This window comes from Ambystoma mexicanum, chromosome 5p (genome assembly GCF_040938575.1).
Source record: "Ambystoma mexicanum isolate Mex_15411 chromosome 5p, UKY_AmexF1_1, whole genome shotgun sequence".
In the NCBI taxonomy this organism is placed as follows: Eukaryota; Metazoa; Chordata; class Amphibia; order Caudata; family Ambystomatidae; genus Ambystoma; species Ambystoma mexicanum.
In genome coordinates this window covers 790181125-790200399 of record NC_090930.1, presented here as the reverse complement: position 1 = coordinate 790200399, position 19275 = coordinate 790181125, and the positions used below count along the sequence as shown (strand labels likewise).

Here is a 19275-nt window from a genome sequence, read left to right as displayed (position 1 = left end):
GCTTCAAGAGGGAAGAGAAGGCTCCAGTGGCGAAAGAGTGGTTGCAGAAGTCAGCCAGGGCAGGAGTGAGGGTGTCAATGTAGTCCTTGATGGTTTTGGAAGAATAGGGAAGAACCTGTTTTGATGTGACTTTCATAGATCAGACTTGTCTAGAAGCCTTTTCAGGGGAGAATAGAGGAAAGGAAGAGAAAGAGGGAGGAGAGGTGGCAACAGGGGGGCCGGAGGTAGATGAGAGAGTAGAGGGAGGATGAGGAGAGGCCGAGTCCTGGGTTTTAGAGATGAAATGAGAAGCCAGGGCCGTGCAGAGGACCTGGGAGGAGACAGGAGAGGTAGAGACTGCAGCAGGATTGGCCAGATCCTTGCAGACTTAAAATAGTTTGCCCGAGTTGTTAGATGCTGCAGAGACGCAGGCTTGGATGTGGGCTCTCTTCTTAGTGCGGACAAAGAGCCGATATTGCCTTTGGGGCAGGCCAGTTTGTCACATGATGCAAAAGAAGCTAGCCATTTCCTCTCCGCCACCCTGCACTTTCGTTTAAGAGTGAGTAGGTCAGAGTCATACCAGGAGTTTCAGTTGGCTTTGGGCTTTAAGTGGATCCTCATGACGGGGGCAAGAACATCAAGAGTATCAGAGATAGAAGAGTGGAGCATGGAAAGGGCTGTGCCAGGATGTGAGTCAGCCAGAGAAGGAGGAGGGGGAGAGAAAGTGGCGGCGAAAGCCTCAAATGACACATGCTTCATGAGTCGGATGACCAAGAAGGTAGGTGGCAGTGCTGGAGTTGGCTTGGCTGGGAGGAAAGGAGAAAGTGATCACTCCAGGAGAGAGGAGTGGTGAGGGGGACAGAGAGGGGGATGTCTGAGGGGATCAGAACATCAAGAGTGTGCCCTGCAGAGTGAGTCGGGCCAGAGGGGAGAATACAAAGAGAGAGAGTCGCAGAGGTCGCAAAAGAGTCCAGAGGAGGGACATGAAACACCCAGGTGGATGTCAAAGTCTCCAAGAAGGAGGAGTTGAGTGGTCGAGGCAGTAAGGGAGGAGGAGAGGTCCGCCCACTCAGAGAGGAAGGAGGTGATAAGACCAGGTGGCAGATAGATAGTAGCCATGGTAAGAGAGTGGCCAGGAGGGAGAGTGCCTGCAGACAAGGCATTCGAAAGAGGAGTAGGCCTGCATAGGAATGACATAATGAGTGTATCTTTCAAAATTGACAGTGGTGATTTAAGAATATTAACAAATGTTTTAAAGTTTATACCAAATTATTTTAGATTTTATGTTGTCTAGTTGTTGGAGATGTAACGTATCAAATGTGGAATTCTCTTAATAATGTATTGTATATACAAAGCCAGTTTTTGGCTATGCGTATATTAAACAAATACATTTTACAATTACTTCGAGGTGGAAACCATTGCTAAATTTAGTAAATGTGTCCCAGCTCTCTCTTCAATTATGGCCTTCCCAGTATGATGAATTTGGCCACAGTGCATACATCATCTTCAACCTCATGTTTTAGTTTCCAAGTACACAAAGTGCAGTCTTCTTCAGATAGTGAGACCTGCAGCACAGTCTCTGCTAGAGATGACCGTTTACTGAGGGGGTCACCAATCAAGGATTCTATAAGACACTAACAAACAGTTTATTTGTGCACTCATGACAAGATTCTTTCCTTGATATTTCAGTTTCAGGTCTGGAATGCAGGTCAAGAGGCCACCATTGGCGCATGTGTACTTTGTACATTCAATTAGCATAAAAACAAAAATATCTCATCTGATTTATTTGGTCAAAGACAGTAAGTGTAGATTGACCGATTCACCATGCTTCTTGCTGACATAAGAATGAACCAGATGGGGATAAACAGTGTGTCTCACATGATCAATCCATCTCACCTCAAGCAATTCCTTGTGGAAAGGCATAGCAAGCAAGCACCACAAGGGATAGTGACAAAATTCCCAAAGCACATTGCCAAGAATGCCAAACTCTCCACCAGACTATCGGAGTCTGACCTTGAGAAGAAAAAACATTTGTCTAACACTAAAATGTCCTTCCTGACAAGTCAATGAAATTGGATCAAACTACAAATGTATTTATTAGTCAGTCTTCTCAAACAAAACATGAGCCTCTCTCTCACTGAACAAAGTGGAAACAATGTACACAAGCAGTACAGTTCTAACCCACTGAATGTGTTCACCATCACTGCTAGAGAAGAAAGCAGAGTTCAGAGTTGTCATACAGATTTAACATCTGCCATTTTTAATCCACCCAGACATCAGAAAGAAAAGTGTTGGCCTTGCATTAGACTCAAGCATTCCAAGTAGAGAAGTTCAAAAGTCCATACCTCTGTACGGCGTTCCAAGTGGAGTGACAAACACATTCCTTTCATAGTTCTTCAGCCGATCTGCTAGCGTGTGAACCTAGAATAAAGGCAAACAGCTACAACTTTTCAAGTAAAGAATATAAACAATGAGTGCATACCAAGCATCATTTTTCTATTTAAACCAGACCATACCTGCTCTTTTAACTCCTGCTCCTTCAACTTGGCCTCATTGAGGAGAGTCGTCTTTTGTGAAAACTGTGTCTAGAAGTAAGAAAGATCCAAAATGAGACATCTGGGCTTTATTTGTTGTGTCATCAGGCTCTATAAAGGTGTTTGACTTTAGTACAGAAAGGCAGTCTTAAAGAAGAATCACATTAGTGTCTTATATGCAATTTTACAGTGAAACTTACAGCTTACCTGAAGCTCTTCCATTGTTATTTGAAACAAAACAAAAAACTGTAATCGGACAAATACTCCTTTTTGAGCTAGCTCTGCAAAAAGACATTTTCTACTAATCCACCAATGTTTGGCCACTAGTAGAAAATGAGCCAGTGAAACCCCACTAGCTGGGCCAGCTCTACATAACATACAAATCCATCCATCAATAGATAAGCCTTAACATGCAACTCATCTGTAAATATAGAAATGTTTCACATATACAGCATTTTGCAAAATACCCTAGATTTTCAAAGCGCTGAAAATATTAAACGGGAAAGCATCCGCTGATAATTCATACAGCTTATCCAAGCATTAACAATGCCAATAAAAGTCATAAAACGACTGCAAATAAATACAATTCAATTCAATTGCAGATGCTTGAGGTTTAAAATAATGTGAAGTCAATTGTTTTAGAGATTTCTAAATCTGTATTTGCCAATAGCAATTCGCAGAAAGGACAACAATAGATTAGAATAAGAGTTGCTTCTTCCTACATATGAGATACAAATTACAGATCAGACATTTGTCAAAACATGTTCTGCATTAACATGATGTGTTATTAAAGGTTTTTTGGAATCTTCACTGTGATGAATCTGGACAATCTGTCCATTCCCCACAGAAGAGTACCAACCTCTGCAAGGCTAGGAAGGTGAGCCCGCTAAGCAAGAGCCTTCCTAGGGGTCTGGGCTAGGGAGACCTCACTGGGAGTGACCCCCTCTTGGGGACAAGGACTCCCATTCCAATAAGGAACTCTCATTCCAAAACACACTTTCTGCCTATATAGGTGTTAAAAAGACTGATATCTCCTGCTATGAATATAACCAACAGAGACCCTTCATTTGCTCTATTGGATTCAGGTAATGCTGATCTGGAGGCCATAATCAAAGAAGATGGATGCAATTGTTGTTCGGATGACGTGTTTAAGAGCAACATGGACTGCAAATGCAGGAGAGACTCCTACGGAGGGAGGAGAATCATTGCTACCCAGAGGCGAGCCTCTGCAGCATCGATGCCCTGGAAGGGGCAGCTACGGCAAGCCACTGAGCTAGGGGCGGCGTGGGAGAAGCGAGACCCACTGGCTGAAGGCTGGGAAACAGACCAAGCTAGCGGCTCCAATCAGGAAACAAATGGATACAGAAAGAAAACAGTCTTCCCTCGTGGCACAACCACTAGAGAACAGTGGTGGGACTGGTGCCCGGCAACCGACGCCAAGACCTGGGATAGAAAGGTCCCGAAGCTCCACACGGCAATTGCCTTTGCCAACGAGACAAGTACCGAAAGGGAAGCAAATGCTCCCTAAGTGAGGACTCAAGTGAAGGCTAAGAACTTTGGTTTCAGAGCTTTACGAAACCGACAACAATGCCAAAGTCAGAGAAAATGGAATGGGCACATGAAACAGGTAAAACAAAGTGAAAGATACAAAATTATAAGTTACTCACCGTAGTGACTAGCGTACTCCTAGTCCATAGTCCCCTTTCCTCCATACTGTATGGGCGTCCTTTGCTAGGGACGGGAGACAGAACCTTTTTCACCTGAAAAATCTACTTCGCCTTTAAAGTTAGCTGCGCGAGGGGGCACAGCCCTGGGAGCGTGAGCTCTCTTGACTCTGCCCACCGGCACCACTTCTCAGTCCCCTTTGACACGTCGACAATATTACCATTGCCTAATGATACTATTTTTATTAGGGGGGAAGATAGTGGGACGTATGGAGGAAAGGGCACTATGGACTTGGAGTATGTAAGTCACTACGGTGAGTAACTTATACTACGTCCTGTCCCCTTTCCTCCATACTGTATGGGCAATTACAACTGAATGTAGCCCCAGGGTGTAGAGCTGCCCCTCCTAGGAAAACAAGTTCCTTAACACTGCCTGACCAAATGCCACGTCCGACCTGGAGCTGGCATTCAGGCAGTAGTGCTTGCAGAAGGCCAAGGGCGTAGTCCATATAGCTGCATTGCTGATAACTTGCCACGGAACGTGCCTCTGGAACGCAACTGCCGTGGCCTTGGCTCTGATAGCGTGGGCATGCATATTTGCCAGGAGAGGCTTGTGCTGCCCCTCGTAGGCCTCCTTGATGGCCATAACCATCCACCTTGCTGTGGAGGAATTGGAAGCCTGATAGCCGGGCTTTGACCCACCAAATGCGACAAAGAGAATCTGATTTGTGGAAGCTCTTGGTTCTGTCCAAGTAGAATTTTAGAGCGGGCCTGACATCTAGACAGTGCAGAGCCTTCGAGTGTTGTCCTTAGAGTCCGCGAAGAACGTAGGTAACACTATCTCCTCATTCAGGTGAAAAGAAGAGGCCACATCAGGTAAGAATGCGGGGTGAGTTCTAAGCACCACCTTCTCCTTATGAAAAGTATTATAAGGCTCTGAAGCCACCAGTCCCTGGATTTCACTGACCCTGCATGCAGATGTAAGGCCCATCATGAGGGCTGTCTTAATGGGGACTAGCCTGATGTCCGCAGATGGCATAGGTTTGAATGGTTTATGCACCAAGGCGCCGAAGACCACGTTGAGGTCCCACACCGGGTGTGGCTTCTTGATAGGCGGGTTGAGCCTGCTGAGGTCCACCAGGGGTCTTTTAAACACCGGATTAGAGGATAAAATAGCTCCTACTCCGAGTTCCCATAGGCTCTGATTGCCGCCAGATAGGTGCGACATGTGTCCACCTGCAGCCCCGAGTGTGTGAGGTGTGCAGAGAGGGATAGGACGTCGTCCAACATGCAGGTCAATGGATCGATCTCCTTTGATTCAGCCAAGTGGCAAAACCTAGTCCACTTGCTTTTATATTGGCTCCTGGTAGCATCGCTCCTAGCGCCTTGTATAATGTCTAGGTTACCCTCCGACAGATAGCGATGCCTTAGTGAGACCTGTTCAGGAACCACGCTGCAAGGGCCAACTTCTGGAGGGCGGGATGGATGAACGTGCCTCCCTGCTGTCAGAGTAGTTAAACTGGGCCCAGCGGAAGGTGCAACGGGGCCTGCTCCGACAGGCTGAGTAGTTCCGAGAACCATGGCCTCGTGGGCAACCACGGAGCCATCAGGATGATACGGAGGTGCTGGGCCTCCCTGATCTTGCAGATGACCCTGTGCACTAGGGGAGTGGGAGGGAAGGCATACGCGTTCATGTTGTTCCAGTGGATCTGCACTGCGTCACCCAGAGAACCCCAGCCGTGTCCCTGCCAGGACGCGAACTGGGGGCACCTCTTGTTGGACCAGGTGGCAAACAGATCCACCTTAGGATGACCCCATCTGTCGAAGATCCCCGGAAGGACCTGTTCGTTCAACTGCCATTCGTAGTTGTCCGCACCAAGCCTGCTGAGCCTCTCAGCCTCCAGGTTGGACTCCCTGGGAGGTGGATTGCTGCTGAGTGCATGTTGTTTACCAGAACCCACTCCCAAATGTTGACTGCTAGAGAGCAGAGGGGAGTAGACCTGGTGCCACCCAGCTTGTTGATGTAATACATGCTGCTGGAGCTGTCCATTTGAATGAGGATCGTCTTGCCACTACTCAACGGAAGGAAGGCTTTGAGAGCGAGCCAGATGGCCATCACCTCGAGCTAGTTGATGTGGGCTTCCCGCTCCTGAAGCGACCAAACTCCATGGACACTGGCTGTCCAGGGTGGCTCCCAAGCCCACTATGGATGAGTTTGTGGCAATGGTAACCTGCGGTGCTGGTTGCCGAAAGGGTCTGCCTATCCGCAAGTTGTAGTCAGTGCTCCACCAGAATAGGTCCTGGTGGAGATGAGGTGGGATGCTGACCTGCTCTGCCTGGGAACCCTTCTTCTGACTCCAGGAGGCTGCGAAGTGCAACTGTAATCGCCTAATTTTGAGCCTTGTGTCCGGCACTGCCAGGAGACATGCTGCCATGATGCCCAAGAGGTGTTGGTACCACCATGTTGAGGTCGCTACTCGGCTGAGGAAATGCTCCGTGGCCTTCTTGATGGCTGTGATCTTATCCTCCGAGGGGAAAACTCTCTCGGAGCCTGTATCCCAGATGAGGCCCAGGAACATTAGATTCTGCGTAAGCTTCCGCTGTCACTTCTTGAGATTGATGGAATATCCCAACTCCTGCAGAGTTGTAACGCTCACCTGATTCCCGTAGAGGCGCCGGTCTTGACTGGGCGTATACCGTATCTTCAAAGGTGATGTGTAACACACGGCTGGCTCTTTGGGCTGGACCTCTGTGCACTGTATGTCTGACTCGAAGGGTAAGATGTCTGCAGATAGAAAATATGGGATTAATGAACTGGGTTATTGAATGTCTCTCTCTTCTTCCCTTTCTCTTCTCCTGTAGAACCCCAAAGGTTAACGCTCTCACCTTAGGTAAGTGAACGCCGTGCTCTCCATCTGCCTCGGGGCAGGGTGCTGTAACCAGTTTCTTCACTGGATAAGGGGAGCAGGCCTCTTGACTTCAGAGGACTGCTGTCCGTCGTTTACTGCACGAACGGTAAGTTTCGAGTAATTCTAATGTCTTTAAAGTCTTTAGTAATGATGTCTCTTGTTTTGCAGGGTTCCGGCGATGGCGGATGACGGGCTGAAGTGAGTTGAAGATGGAGCCCGTGTGATGAATAGAAGCGCCTGGAAGCACGTAAGTAAGCGCTTGTTGCCTGCTTCACGATGCGCTCTAACTGTCTTTTTATTTTGCAGGTACGAGTTCGGAGCGGCTGCAGGGTGCCGGAATACCCACTGGGTTAGATGTGGAAAGGAGTAATGGCACGTGAGTATTAAAGTTCCCCAATGTCTTTAAACGCACCTTGTTTTGTCTTTCAGATGCGGGATGCAGCGCCGAAGGCCTCCGGAGCGTGCGAAGAGTTGGTAAGCTTTTGTCTTTCAGATGCCGGAATGCAGTGCGAAGACCTCCGGGGCGCACGAAGAGTAGGTAAGCCTTTGTCTTTCAGATGCCGGAATGCAGCGCGAGGCGTTGGTGACAGCCGATGGACCAGGTAAGTGAAGCGCTGTCACTGAAGACCGTAATGCTAACCTGTTCTTTCTTGTCTTTATAGGTGTTGCTGAAGACTGGATTCAGGATGGTAAGCCTTTTTCCTTAGGCCCAGGATCAGATGCAGAAGACACGATGAGCGTTCTGCTGCAGAGGATGCAGAATAACGCAAAGCAAGATTCATCCATCGGGTGTGGTTTAAATAGCCTCCTGTAGTGCTTAGGTGTCTCCTTCCACAGCCACGCCTAGGTAAGAAAAGAGTTCCTGCTTTCCAGAAGAGTTCCAGTGTTCTGAACCTAGGGAGTGGCTCCTGCCCCACCCAACAGGAAAAGTAGTTCCAAACAGAAGAGGATCAGAGGCTCAACTGGCAGGCAAGGAAGCAGCATGGTCTGCTACAGGTAAGTCCACCCAAGCATTATGAGCCCGGCGCTTCCGGCGCTGGGACTGGGCATATTTATGAGCCTGGTGCCACTGACGCCAGGACTGGGTCCAAAAGGTCCCAATTGGGACTGGTTGGCACTCGGAACCTGGGTTATGGATCTGCTTCCAAGGGAGTTGGGAAAACCCTGACCTTATGGAAGCAGAGATCATGACAGTACCCCCCCTCAAGGCCCCTCCCAAACCGGGCTTCTCCGGGGGTTTTGGCTTGTCAGGAAATGTTCGGTGAAATCTTTTGATTAGGCGAGGAGCGTGGGCATATTCAGCAGGTTCCCAGGATCTCTCTTGGGGGCCGTAGCCTTTCCAGTCAATTAGGTAAAATAGTTTAGATTTGGAGATCTTGGAGTCCAGAATGCTTTTGACTTCAAACTCGAGTTCTCCATCAACTAGGATGGGTTTTGGAGATTTAGTTAGTCGGGTTTGAGGTTGCACGGGTTTTAATAGAGAGACGTGGAAGACCGGATGTATCTTCATGTGCGGGGGCAAGTCCAACTTGACCGCTACTGGGTTTACTATGGTAGTGATGGAATAGGGACCAAGGTATCTTGGGTTGAATGTGCGTGGCCCTTTTAGAGGTAGATATTTGGTGGATAACCAGACTTGATCCCCTACTTGATATTGAGGGGCTTCCTTCGGATGTTGATCTGCTCCTTTCTTGTATTGTTCTTTAGCCCTTTGAAGGTGAGAAACAGCTTCCTTAAAGGCTTGGGTGATTGTAGAATGCAGGTAGTCTACTGCTGGTGTTTCAAGATCTTGGAGGGGATCCAACTCCGAGGTTCGAGGGTGACTGCCGTATAAAAGAAAAAACGGGGTTTTCCCAGTTCCCGAATGGACAGAGTTATTGTAGGCATATTCGGCTATCCAAAGGATGTCTTTCCAAGTTTTTTCAGTTTGTTGCAGCATGCAGCGTAAATACTGTTCCAGAGTTTGATTGGTCCTCTCGGTTTGTCCGTCGGTCTGAGGGTGGTGACTGGTCGATAGTCTCACATCAATTTGAGCCGACCGACAGCAACTTCGCCAAAAATGAGAAATAAATTGACTACCTCGATCCGAAATTAGAACCGAAGGAAAACCGTGCAGTCGGACGATGTTTTCGAGAAATTCTCGGGCCAGAGTTGCTGCTGTTGGCAAGCCTTTGAGCAGAATGAAATGCGCCATCTTGGAGAATAAGTCCACGATTACTAGAATCGTATTGTATCCGGAGCATGGGGGTAGATCGGTGATGAAGTCCATAGAACGCGTATGCCAAGGGCGAGGTGGGATGTCAATAGGGCGTAAGAGGCCTGCTGGTCTTTCCTTTTGACTCTTGTTTTGGGCGCATACTCCACAGGACATTATAAAGTCTCTGATATCTTTTTTCCAAGACGGCCACCAGAAGTAGCGCTTGATCTTTTCTGAGGTCTTGGCCATACCGGGATGTCCTTCCATTAAAGAATCGTGATAACAAGAGATTACTTTTTTCTGTAAATCTGTGCTGGGCAGGTATAATCGTTCTTGGAAATACAATAAGTTGTCCTTTACTGCAAAGTCCTTTCCCTGCAGATGCCAATTCTGTATGTCTGCTGGAGTTACAAGTTGCCTGGCTTTATCCTTAACTTCCTCTATGGATTGTGTGGCGATTACACCCAGAATTCTTTGTTCGGGAATGATTGGTACAGGTTTAGGGTTGATCAAGTGTTCTTCCACTCCCATCCGAGAAAGGGCATCAGCTTTACCGTTTTTTGTACCAGGTCGATAGGTAATTATGAAGTCAAACTCGGCAAAGAATAATGCCCAACGGAGTTGTCTAGAGGATTGGGCTTTTGCGGTTTTCAAATATTGCAGGTTTCGGTGATCCGTAATCACAGTAACGGTGTGTCGGGCCCCCAGCAGATAATGCCGCCAAGCCTTAAAGGCAGACTTGATAGCCAGAAGTTCCTTGTCAGTAATAGTGTAATTGATTTCAGGAGACGAGAATTTGCGGGACCAAAATGCCACGGGATGCAACTGATTGGTTACCGGGTCCTTTTGTGATAGAACTGCCCCCATGGCAAGGCTTGAAGCATCAGTTTCCACGATGTAGGGGAGTTCGGGGCGAGGGTGTTTTAAGATTGGTGCAGAGATAAATTTAGTCTTCAAATCCTGGAAAGCTTGTTCCGCCTCGGTAGACCATTCAAAACGTTTGTTTTTCTTTAACAAGGCAGTGATGGGCTGGACTATTCGAGAAAATTCGGGGATAAACCTGCGGTAAAAGTTAGCGAAGCCTAACATGCTTTGCACACCTTTTACGGAGGATGGTGATGGCCATTTGAGAACTGCATCGACCTTCTTTGAATCCATACGCACTCCGCTAGGTGATAATATGAATCCCAAGAATTCAACTTCAGTCACGTTGAAAACACATTTTTCCAACTTAGCGAAAAGTTTGTGTTGACGCAATCTTTCGAGGACCATTTTCACATGTTTCCGATGTTCAGATTCCGATGAAGAATAAACAAAGATGTCGTCAATGTAAACAACAACACACACATCTATGAGCTCTCTGAGGACATCGTTCATAAAATATTGAAAGGCGGCCGGGGCATTGCAAAGTCCGAAGGGCATGACCTGATATTCAAATAGCCCATATTTGGTGCGGAAGGCCGTCTTCCATTCATTGCCCTCTTTTACTCGTACCAAGTGGTAGGCTCCTCTAAGATCCAGCTTTGTATATATGCATGCTTTTCTGACTTGGTCCAGGAGTTCAGGGATCAAAGGTAACGGATATCTATTCTTGACGGTGATCTGGTTCAGGGAGCGATAATCTATACAAGTTCTAAGGTCTCCTTCCTTTTTTGGAACGAAGAACAAAGCTGAAGAAGCAGGGGACTTGGAAGGACGAATAAACCCATTTGCCAGGTATTGATCCAGGTATTGTCGAAGGTGAAGGTTCTCAGGCTCGGTGAGGGCATAAATTCTACTACAAGGAGGAGTAGATCCAGGTATCAGGTCTATCTGGCAGTCATAAGACCTATGAGGAGGTAGAGAGTTAGCCTGATCCTTGCGGAAAACATCTTGGTATTCTAGGTATTCGGGAGGTAACTGGGGAGTCTTTGAAGAAATTGCTGCCAGTGCAACACCAGGTGGAGGGTGACAAGTAGAGACACATTCTGGAAACTGGACCGTTCTTGCTCGCCAATCGATCAGAGGATTGTGTTTCTCTAACCAAGGTATTCCTAGAATAATCTGAAACTGAGGAGCCTTGATCACATCGAACACGATCTTCTCATGGTGTCCATCTTGACTTACTAGCGTCACTTCTTGAGTGGTATGCGTTACTGGTCCGGAGGCTATCTCCGTTCCATCCACCGTAGTAATGACGTCCTTTAGAGCCTTGGGACAAAGAGTTAGATTCATCCTTAAAAACCATTTCATGATCCACATAATTGCCGATGGCACCGCTGTCGACGTAAGCTTCAATCGCATGTAATCGATCCAGATTATCAGGGCTAATGAGGACCATAGGTATCACGAAATGCGAGGTCACGGAACTGGTTTTCACGCTCGGCAAGAGGACCTCTATTCTTGTCGGGCGAGGTCGTTTCCCTGCTCAGAGTTTGTAACTTTGGTAACTGCAGCTCCTACTGCCTTCTTGGCAGGTTTCACCGGACAGTCTCGAAGAAAGTGCCCTGAGTTTCCGCAATAGAGGCATAATTGCAACTGTTTTCTCCTTTCCCGCTCCTTTTGTGTTAGAGGACCTTTCAGGCCCCCTATTTGCATGGTTCCCCGGAGTCTACTCCTTTGGAAGGAGTTGGCGGTTTGGAAAATACTCGAGCATCAAACTTGGAACGATCGGCCTTCCTGTTCTGCAGTCTGTGATCTATTTGAACGACTAAGTCTATATAGTCCGAACAATCTTGTGGGGGATTCACTACTTGGGCTAACACATCTTTGAGCTCTCCACGTAGACCTCTATAAAACAGCGTAATCCTTTTGTCCTCAGGCCATTGAGTTTCCACTATCAGTCTGTTGAAAGACGCAATACAAGCCAAAAGGTCTTGATTACCTTGTCGCAACGAAAGAAGCTCATTGTCCAAGGCCTGCCCCTGTGAATGTCTTGCGAACAGTTTTTCCATACTGAGCTGAAAAGCTTGAAAATCATGGAGGACCGGATCATCTTGATTTACTAGAGGGATCGACCAGTCTGCCGCATTGCCACTAAGGTACGAAAGCACGAAAGCTACTTTAGCTTGATCAGTTGGAAAGGCTGCTGGCCGGCATAAGAAATGCAACCGGCACTGATTGATAAATACTGCAAACCTCTTTGGGTCACCAGAAAATCGTTCGGGCGGAGCCAGAGGTACATTCCCAGGTAGGTTGATCTGCACTGGATGCATAGAGGATGTAGAAGGAAGATTTCCCCCAGATGCGGGTAACGGGGTCTGTCCGGCTTGTGACTGTAGCAATTGTCTAGCGAGATCATCTGTTCGCTCCTTGGAAATAATCAGTTCCCTTCTTAGAGCGTTCGTTTCCTGACGGGCTGCATGCACTTCTGCCCTTAGTTCCCCAAGAAACTGGGCTAGCTGGTCGGTATCCGAGGTTTCCATAGCGCCTGGACGGGAGTTTTGCGGTAGGCTTTGCGTTCTGTAACGCTCACCTGATTCCCGTAGAGGCGCCGGTCTTGACTGGGTGTATACCGTATCTTCAAAGGTGATGTGTAACACACGGCTGGCTCTTTGGGCTGGACCTCTGTGCACTGTATGTCTGACTCGAAGGGTAAGATGTCTGTAGATAGAAAATATGGGATTAAGGAACTGGGTTATTGAATGTCTCCCTCTTCTTCCCTTTCTCTTCTCCTGTAGAACCCCAAAGGTTAACGCTCTCACCTTAGGTAAGTGAACGCCGTGCTCTGCATCTGCCTCGGGGCAGGGTGCTGTAACCAGTTTCTTCACTGGATAAGGGGAGCAGGCCTCTTGACTTCAGAGGACTGCTGTCCGTCGTTTACTGCACGAACGGTAAGTTTCGAGTAATTCTAATGTCTTTAAAAGTCTTTAGTAATGATGTCTCTTGTTTTGCAGGGTTCCGGCGATGGCGGATGACGGGCTGAAGTGAGTTGAAGATGGAGCCCGTGTGATGAATAGAAGCGCCTGGAAGCACGTAAGTAAGCGCTTGTTGCCTGCTTCACGATGCGCTCTAACTGTCTTTTTATTTTGCAGGTACGAGTTCGGAGCGGCTGCAGGGTGCCGGAATACCCACTGGGTTAGATGTGGAAAGGAGTAATGGCACGTGAGTATTAAAGTTCCCCAATGTCTTTAAACGCACCTTGTTTTGTCTTTCATATGCGGGATGCAGCGCCGAAGGCCTCCGGAGCGTGCGAAGAGTTGGTAAGCTTTTGTGTTTCAGATGCCGGAATGCAGTGCGAAGACCTCCGGGGCGCACGAAGAGTAGGTAAGCCTTTGTCTTTCAGATGCCGGAATGCAGCGCGAGGCGTTGGTGACAGCCGATGGACCAGGTAAGTGGAGCGATGTCACTGAAGACCGTAATGCTAACCTGTTCTTTCTTGTCTTTATAGGTGTTGCTGAAGACTGGATTCAGGATGGTAAGCCTTTTTCCTTAGGCCCAGGATCAGATGCAGAAGACACGATGAGCGTTCTGCTGCAGAGGATGCAGAATAACGCAAAGCAAGATTCATCCATCGGGTGTGGTTTAAATAGCCTCCTGTAGTGCTTAGGTGTCTCCTTCCACAGCCACGCCTAGGTAAGAAAAGAGTTCCTGCTTTCCAGAAGAGTTCCAGTGTTCTGAACCTAGGGAGTGGCTCCTGCCCCACCCAACAGGAAAAGTAGTTCCAAACAGAAGAGGATCAGAGGCTCAACTGGCAGGCAAGGAAGCAGCATGGTCTGCTGCAGGTAAGTCCACCCAAGCATTATGAGCCCGGCGCTTCCGGCGCTGGGACTGGGCATATTTATGAGCCTGGTGCCACTGGCGCCAGGACTGGGTCCAAAAGGTCCCAATTGGGACTGGTTGGCACTCGGAACATGGGTTATGGATCTGCTTCCAAGGGAGTTGGGAAAACCCTGACCTTATGGAAGCAGAGATCATGACAAGAGTATTCATGAGTTCGAAGACGGTGTGGTGGCCTGTCCCCGGGGACCTTGCCTTGACCAGCCAGTCGTCTAGGTAGGGATAGACATGGTGACCTTGTGCCCTGAGAAGGGTTGCCACTACATTCATCAGTCTTGTAAAGACCCTGGGAGTCAAATTGAGGCCAAATACAAACCTTTTATTGGAAATAGAAACCCATGATCCTGAACCTCAGGAAAGACCGATGGGGTTGCCAGATCGGGACCCATCCTTCAGATCCAGGGAGCCCATCCAGTCTCCAATGCACACTGTCTCTGCAATAAGAGCTCGGGTAACCATCTTGAACTTTTGAGGAGCAAGGGAAATGTTCAGGGTGGAAAGGTCCAACACAACTCTCAGGCCCGCCTGGTGGTTCTTGTGCATGGCGAAAATCCGTGAATAGAAGCCCAGACCCCGCTGGGAGGCTGGGACTTCCTCCACTGCCTGACTATGTGAGTGAGGGAATTTCTGCCATCAGAGTTGTTGTCCCAATCTGTGGGAGGGGAGGAGAGAGGAGAAGGGGGCAGAGGTAGGCGGAAGCCTGTGGACACTACGGCTAGGATCCAGGGGTCTGCGAACCTTGCACGTCAGCATTGGGAGTGAAGGGCAAGCCTGCCCCGACCAGAGACTTGTGGATCCGGATGAGGGTGTCATGCCCTTTTTCCATCGGAGGCTGGGGATGAGGAGGGGGACTGGAAAAAACCTATATGCGCCGCCTTGTGCTACTTGCGGCGATGCTGGCTCGGAGGTCGGTCCGCCTGCCTGGATGTCTTTCCTGGAAGCCCCCGAACCATCTGAAGGATAGACTTTTGGTGTGTCTGGCTGTAGGCCTTAGGGGTGGACTTCGTGAGGATGGATAAGGATTTGGCAGTCTGGGAACTGTTCTTCTTATCAAGTTCCTCGTCTGTAGTGGAATGGAACAGATCACCCCCCTCAAATGGAAGGTCCAGTATGCGCTCCTGGATGCCCGGGTTGAATTCGGTCGCCCGTAGCCAGTCTGTTCTTCTCATGTTGGTAGCAATGCAGATGGCACACCCTGGGGTGTCAATGTGAGCCACCATGGACTCCATTATGTCCTTTGCTACAATCTTGGCTTCTGCCAGCCCTGCCTTGAATCTCGCCTGACTCTGTACGGAAGTTCCAGAAGAAAGTCAGCTATTTCCCACCAGAGCCTTTGGTTGACAGCAGCGAACATAGCGTCCGCATTGGACTGACGAAGATGAAACAAAGCGTTGGAATAGATTTATTTCCGTATGCTTCCAGGATCTTCGCCTCCTTACCTAGGAGTGCCGAGGGCGATGTAGCTGAGGACAACTATGGCTTGGAGTAGATTGAGGCTGCAGCGATCCCCGATGAGTGTGGCTTAGGATGTGCCGACAGCAAGAGTGGATCCCCTTCCTGTACTTGCCGTTGAGGCGCCTGTTGGTAGACTGCGCAGAAAGGGGTTTAAGCCACCCTTTTTTGGCCACTGCCACCACCTCCTTTTGCACTGGAATCCCTGTTCTAGCCGTGGGGCGTAGAGTGAGGACCTCCGCCAAGACCCACCCTCCAGTTGTTCCACCTCAGGCTGTGAAAGCCCCAAGTATTCTGCTAGGCCCGTGAGCTGCTCATGAAATGCCTTGGCCAACGAAGGTGTGTCTGGGTCCTCCTCCTCATCGGTGTCCACCAATGTGTCTTGTTGGTCAGGTGCAGAAGGAGGAGTGCTTGGAGCCAGGGGCTCAGTGTACTGACAGGAGCCAGCGGCTGCTGCGCCGGCTGATAGGGAACTGCCGGGACTACTAGAGGCATGACCGGTGTAGTGGGAACTGGCGTGGGCAGCTGGGACTCCCTAGGAGCCAGAGGCGCTGGGACCAAGGGCGGAGTGGCTGTGGGTGCTAGCGGCAAGATCGGAGGGAGCATGTACCTGATCACATCCTTGAGGATGACGCCCATCTGTGGAGACCTCAGGATATTTTCAAAAAACCTGTCCTCACAGGCCGGTGGAGCGCTTTGTGACGTGGACATGGGCGGAGGGCCCTGAGGGTCCTGGTCACACTCTTTCTTTCTATATGTGGGGTGTATCTGCCTTGTAACGCTGAAGGGTATGCCGTAGACCACATGCCCGGTGAAGACCAGTCCCAGATGGAAACTCATTCCTCTACCTGTTCCCCGAAGGGGGATGTGTCGGACGGCCTGCCATTTTGTCAGGCTGCATGCCACGTGCCTGTGTCGTGGTGCCTGCTGCGCTGGGCCCGGCCTCTTCCTGGACTCTTGGCAGTGGAGGTTGAGGCCTATTCTGCACCTCAGGATGGGGCCTGGTAGGCAGAGTGCCCTCGGCTGTGTCGCCTGTAGTGCTGCATACAGGCGCCCCCTCAGACATCTGTCTCGTACTAGGGCGTAGCCCCTCAGGCGGAAACCCGGTAATAGAAGCTTGCGGTCCCTCAGCGACGTCATCGGTAGGATCTCATGCCCCCTCGGTCTGGAGGCCGGTAGCTGAATCAACCTCAGTACCTATGCTGGTGCTAGAACCTGATAGGAGTTTCTCCTGCTGAGGCACTTCCTGGGGAAGGAGTCGCCCTTGCAGGGTGCAGATTAAAACAGTGCCCCTACCTTGGGCCTGGATGTGGGTCTGACGACCATCCGAAGAGCTCCCTCCACCGAGGTAGCCTGTTCTTCAGAGCGCGTGGTGTGAGCGCGTCACACGCAGTAAAACCCGTCCAGCCATGGTCGGGCCAAGGCAGTGGAGACAAAGAGCATGGGGGTCGGACGTAGGAAAGAACCCATCGCAGGCTGGACACCTGCTGAAGCCCGCTGACGTCGGCATGGAGCGGGGAGGAGCTTGGCGCCACAGGACAGAGGTACCTGATTAAAGATAAGAAAAAAGAAGACAAAAGTACTTCTCTGGGGACGAGCACGTGGAACTACTAGGCCAGATGCCTAACCCAGGAGCATTGGTGAAAGTGGTCCATTCCCGTCGACACGGAAAAGGGGACTGGAGAGTGGCCCTGTTGGGCGGAGGCAGGGGAGCGCATGCTCCGAGGGCCGCGCCCTCGCATGCATCTATTAAAGGGGAAATAGATTTTTCTGGTGAATAGGGTTCCGTCTCCCGCCCTTCGCGAGGAACGCCCATACAGTATGGAGGAAAGGGGACAGGACGTAGGAGTACATTGTATATCAAGGCTGGAGAAGCCGCCTAGAGTATGAGAGTCTAAGAGAACCAAATGGGCACACGCGCTATGTAAACCACAGTGAAAGGGATACGTGTGCTTTATGCCAAGGCTGGGAAAGCCGACCAACCCACATAACAGTAACTGATAAAGTAGGATGCATATACGTCCTGTGTGGAACAGATAGAAAGGCGTATGAACACACTGCAAGCCAAACAGGTAACAAGGACCTGCAATACCCAAGTGGGCACATCCCTATGTTTATTAAATTGGACTGAGAACCAAACACCCTGGCAGAGTCACATTACTTGGGGAGTACCAGTGCCAGGAAGGTCGGATACAGAGAAGTATGCTTTAAATAATCCTGGAGCGATTTGACCACTGATGGAAAATGTTAAGTACTGTGAGAAGAATTATTTTCCAAAGGGGGAGTGGAGGGAGGGAGGGGGGAGTGGTAGGGAGGGAGTGGGGGGCAGAAACCAAGACAGAAGTGTGAAGGCATCCTGAAGCAAGACACAGACAAGAGATTCAAAGTCTAAACAGACATGTTTTATTAACTTAAATGTCATGATGATTGAAGGCCTAACTTGCCTTATACTAAGGCGGGACTAAGAAAAGTCTGAAAGTTCAGCTTAAAAGTCTGTCTGTGTCCAAAACATATTTGCCCTGACAACTTAAGCTAAACAATGTGTAGGGAATCAGCAATAAAGGAAATAGTGTTCCCAATTAAGTTCTGAGCTTTTTCCAGCCCCTGGCTTATGTTTCAGCTCCCCTTCCTGAAGTTCAAGATAGTTCCACAAAAGTCTCGGGACTCCCTACCACAAGTTCAAGGCAGTCAACTTCTACCTATTTTCAATCTTTCAATATGCAAAAGCAGCTCCATGCCCACTTTATACTCCTTCGGGTTTCTTAACAGTTCAATCAGATTGCTTCCTCCCTTTTCACTTCAGCAACCTCTTTGGCTTTCACAATTCGAATTATCTGGTCTAGGAGCAGCTGTCAGACCACACGGTCCACCCATTACAGGGGGTTTAACCAGGAACCCTAGGCTCTCCAGCCCACACTGTTTCTTCTGTATTTGTACCTGTGTGATAGCTCACTCTTACTTGGCTTCTTTGTCAGACTCTTGGATTTGCCACAATGTGTTCTTTCCTTTGCCAGTCTTTTGGCCTAGCCACAATGTATTTTCATATACAGTTTACTTTGTGGTGATTTTGTTCCTTCACCACATTACTTTCATGCTCTCTCGCAATCTTCCACGCTTGCTTTCTTTTGAGCTTCATACGGATCGTGCTTTGCTTCCCATTGGCAATATTTTAATTTCACACACACACTTGTCATCACGGCACATCGTTGCCAAAAGCCTTCCATTAGCTCAGTATTCAATTGTTGTGATTAATCACTCTGCTGCTTGCATATTAGATTGTTCTTGTATTTTCCTCTCAACCCGTTGCTTTGGGTTAATTTCTACTGGCATATGCGTTCTCATTCGTTCTGCATCCAATTTCCCACACAGCCCGAGCAGTGCTGCGGTTCGAATGCACTTCTCACTACACTCACTGGCTCCTGGCAATTCCTTTGGACAGCTGTGCCTTCTGTTTTGGCTGCGCCGACACGTTCTTCACATGCGAGACCCGCTCACACTTTACTTTCTCTTCAGATTTGCTTTCAGCTCCGCTTTCTCTCTGCGGACACTGTCAGGCACTTTTCTTCTTTCTTCGGTGTCTGCAGCTCCTGCTGCGCACCGCTGACCAGCGAGGCTCCCACACCTGTGTCCTTCTCGCAGCCCGTTTGGCCCTGGACACCATTGTTCCTTGGGGTCGTCTGCCCGCATCCTGGCTCTCCTGCAGGACCAACCTTGGCTGCCTCCTTACACACAGGATTCTCATGTGTTTTTAACCAACTGTGAACTTTATCAATATACCTCAA

General features: G+C 49.1%; 1 protein-coding gene across 3 annotated transcripts in view; it reads right to left on the bottom strand.

The window, feature by feature from the left end:
• Window positions 1–19275, bottom strand: part of GOLGA4 (golgin A4) — a 2156782-nt gene that overhangs the window by 368410 nt on the left and 1769097 nt on the right. For all 3 annotated transcript variants that reach the window (XM_069613207.1, XM_069613208.1, XM_069613209.1), the window contains 2 exons: window positions 2496–2564; window positions 2325–2400 (listed from right to left, as the gene is read on the bottom strand). In XM_069613207.1, the coding sequence (XP_069469308.1) occupies window positions 2325–2400; window positions 2496–2564 (145 nt within the window). The remainder of the gene's footprint in view (window positions 1–2324; window positions 2401–2495; window positions 2565–19275) is intronic.